The sequence below is a fragment of the Lissotriton helveticus genome, chromosome 12, assembly GCF_964261635.1.
Source record: "Lissotriton helveticus chromosome 12, aLisHel1.1, whole genome shotgun sequence".
Classification (NCBI taxonomy): domain Eukaryota; kingdom Metazoa; phylum Chordata; class Amphibia; order Caudata; family Salamandridae; genus Lissotriton; species Lissotriton helveticus.
The window spans coordinates 843509195-843524956 of record NC_136073.1 but is presented as its reverse complement, the minus strand read 5'-3'; the positions used below and the strand labels follow the sequence as shown (position 1 = coordinate 843524956).

Here is a 15762-nt window from a genome sequence, read left to right as displayed (position 1 = left end):
TTCTGGTCTGTGATTGTTGTTATTTCCTTTGTCCCTTATTGTTCGTCTTCCCCACAGTCCATCATTGCTGTCCCTTGCTCTAGTCACTAATTTCTGCCATTTCGTGACTGCTGCTTCTTCTAGATAAATGTAATTCTTTGTTTAGACCTGGCTGATGTTTATTGCTTTGCTCTAGCCCCTATTCCTCTCTACTTGCCCAGTCCCAGATTGCCGTGCCTAGCTCTAGACCCCGGCTGTATTTTCTTGTTCTAAATACGGTTTCTGACCGTGCTCTAGACTCCGATTATTGTTCCTTGCTATGGCTCCCTCTAGCCCCAAATCCTTCCTGTACTGTAGGCCAATCCGTACTCTTTGTGGCTCACTCCTGTCAATTGTTCGAGTCTATGAATAATCTTAAACAAAGCGTTACACATTGCTTTAGACTGTTTACTACCTTGATGCAGTAGTTCCTGGTTGCTAATATTTTCTAGTTTCTCCCATGGCTACCCCTTGCTGTAGACCAGCATTGCTCGTTCTTGATCCTGCATCTAACTACTGTTGTTTCCTCAACGGATTTACGCACAAATCCCTGATTACTTTCTTTTCCTTCTGTCCCTATTGCTGTCCATCTCTGCAGTTCCAGATTGTTTATCCTACGAACCTTGCTCTCCTTCTGACTCCTGTTCTTTTGTAGAGTCTCCGTTCAGGGTGCTTGCTTGACTGAGCATTTTGCTTACTCTTATTTCTGATTAAAGCTTTCACTGAGAAAAAAAAACTTGGAGATATATTTCATTCTTAGATTATGCTCCGCCTGTAAGAAAAAATGAGAACGTGTGCATTCCATGTGCCCAGGGATCGAGAATGACTTCAATAAGACATTTATGCTTCACGGCTAATAAAACCTTTAACCACAAATACCAGCCTTTGTATATCTAGGAGCTCACTCATTTTAATGTAATGAAAGTGTACAAAAATAGTTCTGGTTTCAGATTATAATACACTAAAAGAGTATTATCAAGCATTCATTTTCATGATCTAATGACATCTGAAGGATATAACTCATAGTAAAGTGCAAAGGTTTTGATAGATGAATAGTGCGGAATTCAATTTACTCTATTGGCTATAGAGCAAGGAAAGACAAACAATGTAACAGCCTGTGGTAGACCATGAGGTAGAAAGTGACATAGGAACTTGATGTAAAAAAAACGGGGTCGATTGAAGGCATACGCATGGACAGTGGAAGTATTTCTTTTTGCACTAATCCGTAGAGGGGCGTGGTCTAAGAAAAACAAGAAACAAGTTCCACGCTTCCATTGATGAGAGTTGCAGAATTCCAAGGCATTATCTGATAAAAAATTGACTTACACTCCCGGCAACCAACCTTGAAGCTTTTCGCAACCAATTAAAACGATTTAGTGGTGAACACATAACTATGTGTTGAGTTCCTCATTCATAGACATCCAGGGCATACGTTTCCATTTTAAAAGGGTCCTTAATTCTTCTGACACCAAGAAAATAAGCGCTTTTGAGCTTGGTAATTAAGCGTCAATATAGAATTCTCCTAATGGTGTGCAATATAAAATAGTATTATTAATTTCTTTTTTGTTGTTTTAAAATGCAAAAAAAGCTTTTATACTGGGATAAGCTTTATAAAAGCAACCATTTTAACGGAGCAGAGCTTACCTTCGAAATAATGCCCAGGCTAGGTTAAGGGCTATTGGCTACATCCTGATCCCTCAACTCCTCCCTCCAAGGAATTACCTCCAGATACACACCCTGCATCAATGAGTATTGCTTGAATACAATACCTAAAACATGCGCATCACATGGTAAAGGCTGTAGACGCTGACCAAAGTTATCAATAACCTTATAAAAAAGAACAAAGGTGTGCTTCTTCCACTTAAGGTCATGGATTGTCCAGGTGAGTTTCCACAGCCTTGTTTATACTTGTGGATAACTTTATTCTATAGATCAGAAGGCCCTCTTCACTGTATCTTGTACCATTTATGAGATTTTCCAACAATTAATTGGAGCCCCTGAATACACTCTACGGAAACTTCAGCTGATTCAAAACGGTGCCGCGCGCACGTTGCTTCAGCTCCCCCGTAGGCTCTCAGCCAAGCCTGGGCTGAGGAGCCTACACTGGCTCCCTGTTAGGGAGAGAATCAACTATAAATCCTTGTGTATCTCCCATCAGGCCTACTGGAAATCAGGCCCGGTGATCAACCACTCCTTAATTACTCCATACCATCCTAATAAACAGCTTCGTTCTACCCATGCTTTTCTGGCTACAGTTCCTAAGATTAGGAGAGCAAGATCAGGAGGTAGGTCATTCTCCTATAATGCGTCCGAGATGTGGAATTCACTCCCCCTTCATCTCAGATCCAATTCCAATTTGTTCTCATTCCATAAACAGTTAAAAACGTTCCTTTTTAATAAACACGACTAACACGACTAACTCCCCCCCTGCCGACTGGTCTCATCAGGTAGCACCACTTTCTTCAGCGCTTGGACGCCTCAGGGCAGCTATTCGCGCTTTACAAAACACCTTTTAATTTCATTTCATTCATTTCATTTCATTAATTGGCAATCGAGTTGATCAAGCTTCTTTCATCACGTTTCTTCTAGGTGCAAAATGCATTATTAGATTTCTTTTTTGCAGAATAAGTACTTCCAGCAATGTTACTGGCAGCCTAGTAATTGCATGTTCAGTGTGTGCAAATAAAACAATTCCAAGAAAGATGGCACACCCTAATATATTGATGGGCTGGCTAGAACTGTTATGGTTATATCCACAAATTGGTAGCATGCTTTTCTTACTACCCAACTGCCATTTCCATGTATGTTTCAAAACATCTTACTTCTTATGCCTCCATTCTCACATTTCAGGAAATAACCTATTGTTTAGGTCTTGAAATCTTGTGCCTAGGAGTTCAGTGTCCTTCCAGTTGATTTAATGTATCCATGACCTAACAGAATTTATTCCATAGAATTGTCTTGCCTTTCCAATGTCACTGCCACTTTGGATACAAAACTGATTCTGACAATCCAGGGCATAAGATCTTCATTGAACTTTGTGTGGGTTAACCTGAAAGGTGTTTCTAAATCCCAAGCAGCAAACAGGAAACGTTTCTCAGAGATTGACAATGTAGCTAAACAATCTGAAGTCTAGAGAAACTATTCTCATTAAATATGGCTTCTTTTTCTCGGAGTTTCTTGTGATCCTTAAGAAACTGTAATCTGCGAAGTCGCCCTTCATATCCGTGATGAGGCATAACAGTCGTTGTCCTATAAGGTGTGATTTTGCACTTTACTTCACTCTGAACAAAAGTTGCTTGCGTTATAGGGCTTAATCTTCAGAACATGTGCCTGTCTCTACTGGCACAGAAGGGTTTGGCGACTTCTGCTTGCGGATACTGGTACCCCTGACAATAAGATCAGCATAGCCTTCACCGTGCGAGAAAGCATACGCAGATCGCCGAACTGAAGCATTCCTTTTAAAGTGTGTGCTCAGTTCCACTGTGTTCTCCACCACAGCCTTATCCCGGTAAGGAGCCTCCTGGAAAAGGGAGAGAAAAGATCAGCATTTATTATTGATAAAAAATCAGTTAATCAAGATGTTGTGTTCATTCAGTGGTTAGCAACATGAGAAATTCAGATTTCAGGTCTTGTCAGCTTTTCAGAATACCTTCCGAATGATCTTTTAACCATTACCAAAGGCACTTGTTAATTCATATTTTTATTCGTATTACATTTGTTGAGCGCACAAATCTTTGTGCTAGCAGCAGCAATGAAACAAGAATAGACAGCAAATAAAAAACCCAGCACAACAATAACAGAGATCACAACTTCTAACTGGGGTGGGTAGGGGTAGTATTGTTTGAGACTTCCAAATTTTTTGTAATCTCAAAAGAATTTGTTATGTGTGTATCTTGGTCCAGTTGAAGGCAAGCCCCCGAAACGTGTCAGCCTTAATCTGCACATTTTGTGCAAATGGTGGATGAAGGTAAAAAATTAAACCGATCATTTGACTCACATTCTGTTGTTGTGCTACCTCTTCTTCGGCTTGAGGATTTTTGTGTGGTAAGAGGAATGGAGAAGCGCATATATATATATATATATATATATATATATGTGTATATATATATATATATATATATATATATATATATATATATATATACACACACACACACATATATTTATATCCTCTTCACTCGTTAGGCAAAGACACAAGGACAGGTGACACACGAACAGTATGAGTCACAATTCTTTTACTCAAGCTCCATCAAAACAAAGTGCATTTTGTGTGCAGCAAAAGAGATGGCCAAAAACATCATTTATCAAATTACTAAACTCTCATAAGTTTGACAGTTCTGTTTCATTGCATGTTAAATAAATAATACAGATAACACCCCCCCCCCCCCCCCACAGGACAGGAAGCAAAGCTCACCTCGATGACACACTAACTTTTAATATGTGTTAATAGTGGAAGTACATCAATCCTGATTTAAGGTGTGCGATTTACTGAATTTGCTCCCTTTCTTTGGTGTGTTAAAGTACAGGATGCTCCATGCCTGCACCTTGTAGGGATTGGGGCTCCCATCAGTTGTAGAATGCTGTTTTGGAATATATATGTATATAATCGCATACAGGAAGAGTCTGAGTATTCCTTTGGATTCTGAGTATTTACTGTTCATGTATATATATATATATATATATATATATATATATATATATATATATATATATATATATATATATATATATATATATATATATATATATATATATATATATATATATATATATATAGCACTAGGATCCTTTTCCACTGTGTAGAAGCAGGCTTGTATCTTGCCTCTTCTAAAAAAAAGCAATTTAGATGCAATTGATACAGCCAACTATCGGCCCATTGCGAGAATCCCACTTCCAGCCAAGATAATCAAGAAGACCATCAATGTGGAAATCTCCACTTTCAGTACAGCCAATTAGATCCTAGATCATAGCCAGTTTGGCTTCAGAGCTGACCATAGTACAGAGTCAGCTCTGATTAAGACTACAGAAGAAATTTGTTCTTCGCTAGAAGGCGGTGGGTCAGCAGCCTTGGTGTTGCTTGACCTATCCGCCGCATTTGATACGGTGGACCATACTATTCTGGTTCATCGAATAAAATTAATTGGGATAGGAGGTAAACCCCTCTCCCTGTTAACATCGTTTCTATCAGAGAGGACTCAAACAGTTCATCTGGGCAAATTTAAGTCGGCACCTTTGACCCTTCCATGTGGTGTTCCGCAGGGCTCTTCGCTGAGCTCCACACTCTTTAATATTTATGTAGCGGAATTGGCACCACTGATAAGAAGTTTTAATTTGATTCCTACTTCCTATGCCGACGACACCAGGTTGGTGATCTCGACAGTGGATAGGGACATCAATCACTCTTTAAAACTCCATGATTGTATGCTCACCCTAAGTCACTGGATGAGCACTCATTGCTTGAAATTAAATTCAAGTAAAACAGAGGTGATTATGTTCAGAAACCTCTTTCCATCTTGGTCCCCAGCTTGGTGGCCAGATAATCTTGCCCCTCCCACTCCTGTGGATAAAGCTAAGAACCTTGGGGTTATCATAGACGAGAAACTTAGCTTCAAAGCTCAATTCTCCAAGGTCGTGTCTTCTTCGTTCTTAACGATCAAGACTATAAGAAAAATTCTGCCTTTTATTCCAAAATCCTCCAGAAAGTTGGTTGTAACTTCTTTAGTCCTGTCTAAACTTGACTACTGCAATGGACTATATATCAATGTGCAATCTACTCTCCTTAGGAAGTTACAGGGAGTATAAAATGCTGCCCCAAGACTGATTCTGGATATACCTTAACTGTCAGTCTGTCAGATCAGCAATGCAAGACCTTCACTGGCTGCCAGTCGGTCAGCGGGTAAAGTTTAAGGCACTCTGCATTTCCCACAAGGCACTGCACAAAGAAGGGCCAAAATTTCTAGAGGACCTTTTTAGATGGTATTCCCCAAATAGACCTTTGCGTTCGGCCAATGCCAATCTGATGCCGGTGGTCAGGATCAAAAAGATGAACAGGAGGGGGGGGGGGAGAGTTTCAGTTATAATACAATCAAGGAATTGAACTCCCTTCCACTATATCTCAGAAAAATTCCCTCCCTTCTTGAGTTCAGAAAACAACTGTGGACCTGACGCTTTTAGTAGTAGTAGTCCTTAGCACAGTATGTAGCACTGGAAGCGCCAAGACACCTGAGGGTATACGCGCTTTATAAATTTAATTAACATAACATAACATTGTATTGCGTCATTTCAATAATTGTCACGTGCTTTGGATAAATGAGCAATAGAAATCCTATCAATAAGTGAACAAATTAATAAAACCAATGGCAATATGACAGACTGATCAGCATTTTTCATATTTACCAAGTACAAGGCTTACAGGGAGGTTACTTTTGTAAAATGATCAGCCAATGTCCACTTTCTTTGGCTTGTATTGACGCTCTTAGGTGTCAGTGAGCAGAAAGTCACAGTAAAATGCAAACATTTTAATTTGAGAAACAATGTAAACCTCTGAGCCGCTGCCCGTCTTTGCAAGATTTCAAAAAGAACAAATGCTTGTATGATAAAGAGCAAAGCTTACCACTTCCTGGACGGGGCAGGTTGATGTCATGCGAACAAAGAAGCGACCAATCAGTGATGGCAGGATGCTCACTGCAACTGCCAGCAGAATGACCAGCCAGATGTACAGCTTGCTCAGGGCGTTCTTGTTGACGTCTGCCGAGCAAATTACTCTTTGTCAGTTACAGTGAAAGGAGGGGCAATGTCAATGTTTATTTCATTTAGAGTTTGCAGTGGCTGACGCTACATTTCAAATATAGTTCATGCTATACCTTCGGAAGGTTTGGTATTAGGCAGGATGTGTACAAGCATAACGCTCTCCACCTCTCCCACCAACTACTCTAGCTAAATCATACGTTCCCCCACTGGTAGTAGACATCAAGAGAGTTCACTTGAAGGTGAATATCGTATTACTCAAAAGAGACGCACACTCAAATTCTTGGCTAGAGGTGGACTCCGCTGTTCTATAAGGGAGTCAGTCATAGGACATTCCCACCAATAAGAGCTAGTGGAACAGGCTGCTAAAGAAGTATTATGCAATTCAGGAACATGCTTCTTTAGCTCTTCTTCTGTACTTTCTCAGCGGAGTTCTAATGATTCGAGGAGTTGACCCTTTCGTATGTGGCAGAGCTTGTGGGAGCAAGTTAGGCATAAAAACAGAGGTTGTTTATAAAACTCTAAGTAACAGAGATCCTTACTTGTCTATAAACCGAATAAACACATTGTTTGGTACACGCATAAGAGGTAAAGTAAAACACCAAAAGGAATAAATTGAAATATGTTTCCAATGCTATGTTGTTGTTCAATTGAAAAAAATCTGTCAATCTGTAGGATAGGTACACTTTTGGATGTATACAGCCAGACAATGCTTGCAGGAGGTGAATGGGGGTATAAATGGGGCAATTAGGACAAAACAACCTTACAACAAGGATGAACTATTTTAATGGAAACTCACATTTTTTTTAAAAATATTATTTACTTTTTATTGAAAACCATATAGAATACATCAATTTGAGTCCAGATATACATCCATTAAAATCCATCATTGACATCCGAAGGGGTAATAAATAGCACTAATTCATCAAGAAGCAACACATCAAGTAATCAATAAGCAGGGGGGATCTTAAAAAAACATTTTGAAGCCGTAAGATAAAAAAACAAACGCCTAAAATCTTGAAACTTATGTCCACTGCCTCAGAAGAATACCAGTTTAAGCAAGACATTAAATTTAGGATACCTAAAATACATGTAAAATAGTAAAACTAAAACAAAAAAACATGTAGCTTAGTCTGATAGGACGAAAAAAGTGACATGAAGTATACTAAACGTGTTAAAGTGATATGTTCTGAGATTCATAAAAGTACTGTTATGAATGGAAACACACATGATAAAAAGAAACAGGGAATGACAGATTCCTAATAGAAAGGTGATACGATGGGCTTCCTCATTTAAAAAAATAAAGAAAGCTGTAGGCGGGTGGTGAATTAAAATAAAAATAAAACATTACACAACCCTATCCCAAAATTAATCTGAGGTGAACATTTTTTTGATGAGGAACTTAAGGCATAGAAGGAAATCTCCTCCTGCCTATTTGTGAAAGCTCTGGTGAGAAGCTTAAAGGGAGTGGAGGAGAAAATGATCCAAGAGGGACAAACAATGGATGCTCTCCCCCCAAAGTTCCCTTGTTTTATAAACAAGCTGCATGATGTCTAACATATAATTACATAATGATGCGTAGTTAGGTAGGGATAATGTCATGCATAATCCAAAAGGGACGGACATTTTGAACAGCAGTGCTGCAAAAAACAACAGAGAAAATCCAACAATAAAACAATGGACAGGAGTCTGAGTGATAAACTTTTGAGATTCGATCATAAGTTAGTTATTGAGGAGGGGGTCTGGGGAGTCCCATTTGGCGGTCATTGTGGAGGTGTCGTAGGCGATAGATGATGGAGATAGTCCCATTTCTCGGTTATTGAGGAGGCATCGGAGGAGTTAGACAATGGAGATAGTCCCATTTCCCGGTTATTGTGGAGGCGTTGGAAGAAATAGACAATGGAGATATTCCCGTTGCTCCATTGTTGAGGAGGAGCCTGAGGGATAAACAGTGAAGATGCACAGATAGCTTGGATATTGAGGCAGAACCTGAGGGATAAACAGTGAATGTACTCCAATTGCTCAGTTACTGAGGAGGAGCCTGAGGGATAAACAGTGGAAGTGCCCATATAGCTTAGATAATGAGATAGATCCTGAGGGATAGGCAGTAGAGATGTTGGCATTACTCAGTTATTGAAAATGAGCTAGTAGGATAGTCAGTGTAGACACTCCTGTATCTCAGCGATGAGAGGGAGGATGACGGACAGAGAGTAGAAATACTCTTATACCTCACCTTTTGAGGAAGAGCTAGAAGCATAGACAGTGGAAATACTCAAATAGCTGAGATATGGAGGACCTTTCCGAGGGATGGATATTAGAGATTCTGCTATAACTCAATTATTGAAAAGGAGCCTGAGGGCCAGTGGCGGCTCCTTCGCAATGGTGGAGGAGCGCCGCCTCACTGCTTTCAAGCAGTGCGAGAAGGGGAAACATAAAATTATAATAACGTTCAGTTATTATCATTTTATGTTTCCTGGGCAGGTGGGCAGGGCTGCTCTGCTCTCTGAGCAGGGCAGGGAGGCGTGGTTTGCCCACTCCTAAGTGTGCGATGACTGTTTGGTTGGCAAACCAGTCATGTAAACTTTCTCCGTTCTCAGTGCAGGTTGCATTACAGCCTGCATGGAGAACATGCCCAGGCCCCCATTCCCTGGTTAAGCGTCAAACCAGGACGCTCAAAACCCATCGCAATGCTGCATTGCAGCGTTGTAATTGGTCAGGGGAGCCTAGGTGCCTACCAATCACAAAGCTGTGCTTCCTGATTCTTGAGGAAAGCAGAAGCAGAGACGCGGGACCCTGGCGGGAAGGTAAATTAAATGTTTCATTTGTTTTGCTCATCCTCGAGCGACCCCCACCCTCTCCGCATGAGCGCACCCCTCCCCGCCACCCACGGCTGGCTGCCACTGCGGGAGATACTTAGCCAGACCTTTTAACGGGGAGGAGCCCAAGAGATAGAGAGTGGAGATGCTCCTATAGCCCTCATATTGAGCATGATATCGGGAGACTAAGCGCAGTAGTGTAACAAGGATGTCATGGGTACTATGACAGCAAGTTAAATGGAACCTTTGACTGCTGTTGGGGTACTGAAATACAGCAGTGATCTAGATTCAGTGGACGGACACCAGCTGCACTAACGCCCCAGGATATATGGCGGAGATACTCCCAGAGCACCTCTGCTGAGTATAAACCACAGCGCTCATTCCTCGGCTAATCCAGATATTATGGAATACATGCTCGCTGTGCATATCATCTTTTGTCCCGACAGCATTTTGCACAGGAGACAATATTGTTTTTAGGTTGTCTATAATGGAAGCTATTACAACTTCTGCTCTGATTCCAGCACTTAGTTGAAAGGCAATGTCTACTTAGCCAAGAGCAGCTTTTCCAAACACTTACACAAAACAAGCGTGTTTGACATTGTAGAGTGTAAACTGCGGATTTCGATCTGCAAATTAGCAGGAAGTTCATGTGTATCATCAGCACACAGCGACATCTGATCTCGTTTTGTGGTTTTTGATGGTGGAGAGCCAGAGAGAGCAGAGAAGATTAGATGACGCCACAAAGTAGAATCATGGACTTGCTGCATTAGAAGTAAGATTTGAGTATCCGTGGTAATAACGAGTTTAATTAAGAAGCACACAAACACACACGGATGCCTGCACAGAAATACACTTACAACACACCACCCAAACTTTTACGCGTTGCACTTGTGCACGCTCAGTTACACTTTGTGTTGTATTGGAGTTTATTGTTACACTTACATAGCACCACATGCATTATTGAACGGTAGCATGCCACGGTTAATCCCGTCCCTTGCATAAAGCCCTATTTATGCACAGGACGGAATTCCGAGTTTGGTTTTAGTTAACACATAATTATCAGATGCGTTAAATAACCCAACATTAGTTAGCTAAATTAATTGAAAATATTCAGTATTTACCATATCATGCTGATTTTAGTGCGTTGCCTCCAAAATCTGCATGTTATTCTCCCTAAACTCATAATCGGTGCTATTTATCGCACCAGATCAATAATTTACTCCGTAGTATTGTTCTTTATTAGGGGCGATAAATAACACCCCCGTTTGTAATCCGGCCCTAAGTGGGAAGCATTTGGGCGCCATGCCGTGCCAGAGTGACCAGAAAGCTGTAGGATTAAGGAGGAAGTTTAAGAGATAGATATGCACATTTATGTTGTCAATATGTTACAAATACTTCTCTTTAATCGTTTATTATTTAGTGTGCAGGCCCTATTTGGTCTATAGTTTTCTTTAGACTTAATCCACTCCTTGTGCTGTTTGTAACTGTTGTGTGGCCCTTTACAAATCTTGCTCTACTAGGAGGTCGAGGGAGACAAAGAGGGGAGTAAAGAGAGATAATCGCAATATATTCTTGGAAGCATGTACTGCAGTCATTCTATAGGTGAATTAAAATAGAAGATGTCCAATATTGAGTAAAGGTAATAGGGATTTCGGGACCTGCAGTGATATATTATAATATGGTCCTCCATGGTACCAGCTATAAGTGGCAGATCTCCATAATGATTGAATGCTGGTCATTGAGTATTGATAATGGTTTTCTCTTGGTATAACACGTCCTGCAGCAGTTTCAGTCGGTATGTAATGTTTACAACGAAACTTTTACAACGCACTACCATTACAACGCAGGCATTACCACGCATACCATTACAACGCATTGCGCTGGGGGCGCTCTAGGATAGGGAATAGGTTAATTTACTATCCAATAACCTTCCCTAGTGTCCATGGGGACTGGAGTTGGAATAGTAAATTAAACTATTCACTATCCAGCACCCCAAAGCGCTATGCGTTGTAATGGTATGCGTGGTAAAAACCGCGTTGTAATGGTATGCGTGGTAAAAGTATGCGTTGTAACGTCATACATCCGTTTCAGTCTGTTGTGGAAGACTTATCAGGATTGCCAGGTTGGATAATTGTTATGTAGCCTACATTAAATACGGATGGTTAACACTGGATCTAGTTGCGATGATGCCTTGACAATTCCGGCGCCACCGCTGGATAGTCGGCTCAAATTAGCCACACGACTATTTGATCCATGAATGGTCCTGTGCTAACTGTGGGACCTTTTTTTCTTCTTGTCGACTATGTGAGGGCTTTTCTGCCTGGGCCAATTTGGCCTGCCCAGGGAAAGAAGGTTACGCGACGCAAGACACTTTATTGTGCTTGTGGCACCACTGATAAGCAGATTCACTGACGTGTTTCAGAATAATGGCAATGAGCTCCTGGATGAGCAGAGCATGAAATATGCCTGCTTCGATCTTGTCACAGTCTGAGAGGAGTCCTTTGAAGGATTTAGGACTAGCCAGCCAAGCCCCAAGACCACAGGAGGCCATGGACTGCAGCTCTGACCACAAAGCTCAAACCTAGCTGTCAATCCCCATTTTGCCCAGGAGGAATGCAGGCTTCAAATAAAATGCCTAGGACTTTATTGGCGCATTGGCCGACCAGCACCCTCGAGGCATAATCCGACAAGCAAGCTTCCTGTCCATCATCAAGGACACCTTCTTGTTGTGTGTCCCTGGCCAACAACGCCTCGTGAAGTAGACAGCAACAGGTAAGAATCAATGTTTTTATTTATATTTACAGGCACGTTTACCACAAAAAGCTCTATTTTTGTATCTAGCCCAAAATACAGGAAACTGACTTATTTCTGCCTCATTAGAAATGGTGTATCGTGCTTATGTGTTTTGTTGGATTCCTTTTTTCATTATTTTGTGTTTTATACTATGTTAATATGGTTATTTTACTTACCAAAATTGTGTATGCCATTCCAGACCTGTATTGGAAATGGGATGTGAAATGTAGGTCTGTGAAGCCCAGATTCAATGCAGTTATTCAGTAAATCCAATCAGACTACAATTAATCTAGATTGAATTCAAACACATCTCAAAGATGTATTACTCTAATGACAACTAAAAGAATCCTAGTGAACATGAAGGCAAGAAAAAGGTGAAATAGTAGCATGTATATGAAATGGAAGCAAGACATAAAAAAATAAAAGACTAGTGTGTGAAATAGCCGCCTACTTAATGAAGATAATGTTCACAGTAACAAAGGAAGATATGTATAGCATTAGTGTTGAGCTATTGTGATTCTTGTGTATAAAGTGTAAGAATGACTACAGACCAGCAGCAAAAATAAGTTGGAAGTAAAACACTAAAACACAGGTAGGAGTACAAGCATTTGCAATGCAATAGGTCTCGCATTAATTAAGTTTGAGCTATTGGCATTGCTAAATATTGCAACACCAATTGCAACAAAAGTCTATAAATTGTAGGCCCAAAAAATGTGGATTTTTTTGTAGCAATGGTGGCATGCTGCGCTTTGGATGAATATGTTTAAAAGTAAAGTGCGCCATACTGTGATTGATACAATAGTTAATTGTGGATCCATTAACAATTGATGTGCACTAATGGCTGGTGGTGTGTGTGCCTGTAGAAATTGTGCACTGATGGCAGGTGGTGTGTGTGCCTGGTGGAAGTGTGAACTGCCGGCTGGTGGTGTGTGGGCTTGTGGAAGCGTGCACTGACGGCTGGTGGTGTGTGTGCCTGGTGGAAGCTTGCACTGACGGCTGGTGGTGTGTGTGTGCCTGGTGAAAGCGTGTACTGACAGCTGGTGGTGTGTGTGTGCCTGGTGAAACCGTGCACTGACGGCTGTGGTGTGTGTGTGCCTGTTGAAAGCGTGCACTGACGGCTAGTGGTGTGTGCCTGGTGAAAGCGTGCACTGACGGGTGGTGGTGTTTGTGCCCGGTAAAAGCATGCACTGACGGCCGGTGGTGATTCTGCCCGGTGAAAGCGTTCACTGATGGTTGGTGGTGTCTGTGCCCGGTGAAAGCGTGCACTGACGACTGATGGTGTTTGGGTCTGGTTAAAGTGTGCACTGACGGTGTGGTTGTGTGTGTGTGTGGTTGTATGTACTGCATAGATGGGAGTCGTGCATTGTTAGTAGAGACATATACAGGTAACAGACTACGAATAGTGGTTCCTGGGAAGAGCATGCGGGATAAGTACACGAGCATATACACAAGTTGGAAGGAAATCGGAAGGTCGTAATCCATTTGTATTCACCGTGCAGCGAGACAATGCAGGGGAGGCACACGAAGACATGGGGTACACACAGTGAGGTACATATATGGGTACACAGGATTCAGAGATACAGAGAGGGGTACACAGGTATGCTCACAGTTTAAAAGGATACTTGAAGGTCGTTTTCCCTTTATATGCTCAGTGTGTGCAGGCGGTGAAACTGTGCACTGACGGCTGGTAGTGTGTGTGTGCCTGGTGAAAGCGTGCACTGATGGCTGGTGGTGTGTGCCTGGTGAAAGCGTGCACTGACGGCTGGTGGTGTGTGCCTGGTGAAAGCGTGCACTGACGGGGGTGGTGTTTGTGCCCGGTAGAAGCATGCACTGATGGCTGGTGGTGTTTGTGCCCGGTGAAAGCGTGCTCTGATGTTTGGTGGTGTCTGTGCCCGGTGAAAGCGTGCACTGACGACTGATGGTGTTTGTGTCTGGTTAAAGTGTGCACTGACGGTGTGGTTGTGTGTGGTTGTATGTACTGCATAGATGGGAGTCGTGCATTGTTAGTAGAGACATATACAGGTGACAGAATACGAATAGTGATTCCTGGGAAGAGCATGCGGGATAAGTACACGAGCATATACACAAGTCGGAAGGAAATCTGAAGGTCGTAATCCATTTGTATTCACCGTGCAGCGAGACAATGCAGGGGAGGCACGTGAAGACATGGGGTACACACAGTGAGGTACATATATGGGTACACAGGATTCAGAGATACAGAGAGGGGTACACAGGTATGCTCACAGTTTAAAAGGATACTTGAAGGTCGTGTTCCCTTTGTATGCTCAGTGTGTGCAGGCTCTGAGCACACAGACCTCTGGCGAAGTAAACAAGAAATTCGAGTAGCTGTGCACTGAGGTGTGCAACATTGCAAAGTTTTCGCCTGTGAACTTTCTAAAAGATGTTCACAAAACTCCAGGCTTCACAAACTTTGAAAAGTTTGCAACGTTAAAAAACGAGCTGAGCTTGGGTTGTGAGATCGTGGCTCAGCACACACCTTTTAAAAGACATCAGCGGTTGTTTTCATTAGATGCTTCGTCAAATGGAACCAAAAAAAACCAAGGATGTAGCCGGGACTGAGGCCTCCTGCATCCACGCCGTGTAGTTTAAACTCACTGGATTCAATTTACACAGGCAATCTGGTGTGAGTAAACATACTCCTGTTCTATCCTTTTATGTACTCTTACGCGCATTTGTTAATCAGCCCAAAAGGTACGACTCCTTATCCGTAAAAGTGCACAGGGCACATGGCCCTTTCCGTTTGGACTAATTGTGCATTAATATCCCGAACTATTCCTTGTTTAGAAGTGTTGGTGTCAATTTTGAAATACATATAAGAGTTTGTAACAGAGTACTACAGAAGTGTGTTTTACCTACTCCTGCATGCCTTTGAGAATGCGTCCAGCATTACATCCCTCCTACTATATTTCAGGAGAGTGGAAGTAATGCTTTGCTATTATCCATCTGGTACAGATAGCTGGGACCCGCCAGGGGGCGAGGTGGAACAGTTTACCCCTATGGACATCTCACTTGGTCCAAGTCGAGGCCGGTGGGCTTCAGGCATCGGACTTATACGTATGTTTTTTATCTGAACCCACGTGAGGCAATAGGTTCCAACGTTAAAGAAACCAAGGGAAATACAAAATATAAACTGATCCAACACACAAGATTGGACAAAAATAACCAACACCAAAATATAACAATATTGAACTAGACTTTTTTCGTATTATTTCTTCATATTTCCAGTAGCCCATTTAAAAGCAACTGGGTGCTGCAGAAACCGTTTGCAGGTGATCAGCTGAAAGTTCCAAAAAGGACTTGCCAGACCCAATCACTGCAGGTCACTGAGCCAAAGGGCCAGGGGCTGGGGCCCACAGAAGCAGGGACC

The 15762-nt window shown here is 41.8% G+C and overlaps 1 protein-coding gene across 1 annotated transcript in view; it reads right to left on the bottom strand.

Moving 5' to 3' along the window:
- Positions 1 to 917: 917 nt before the first annotated feature.
- LOC144798879 (phospholipid-transporting ATPase IK-like) overlaps positions 918 to 15762 on the bottom strand; it is a 441858-nt gene continuing 427013 nt past the window's right edge. The window contains exons 27-28 of the mRNA XM_078669971.1: positions 6632 to 6765; positions 918 to 3538 (exon numbers count right to left, since the gene is read on the bottom strand). Coding sequence (XP_078526097.1) covers positions 3329 to 3538; positions 6632 to 6765 — 344 coding nt within the window. The 3' untranslated portion in view covers positions 918 to 3328. The remainder of the gene's footprint in view (positions 3539 to 6631; positions 6766 to 15762) is intronic.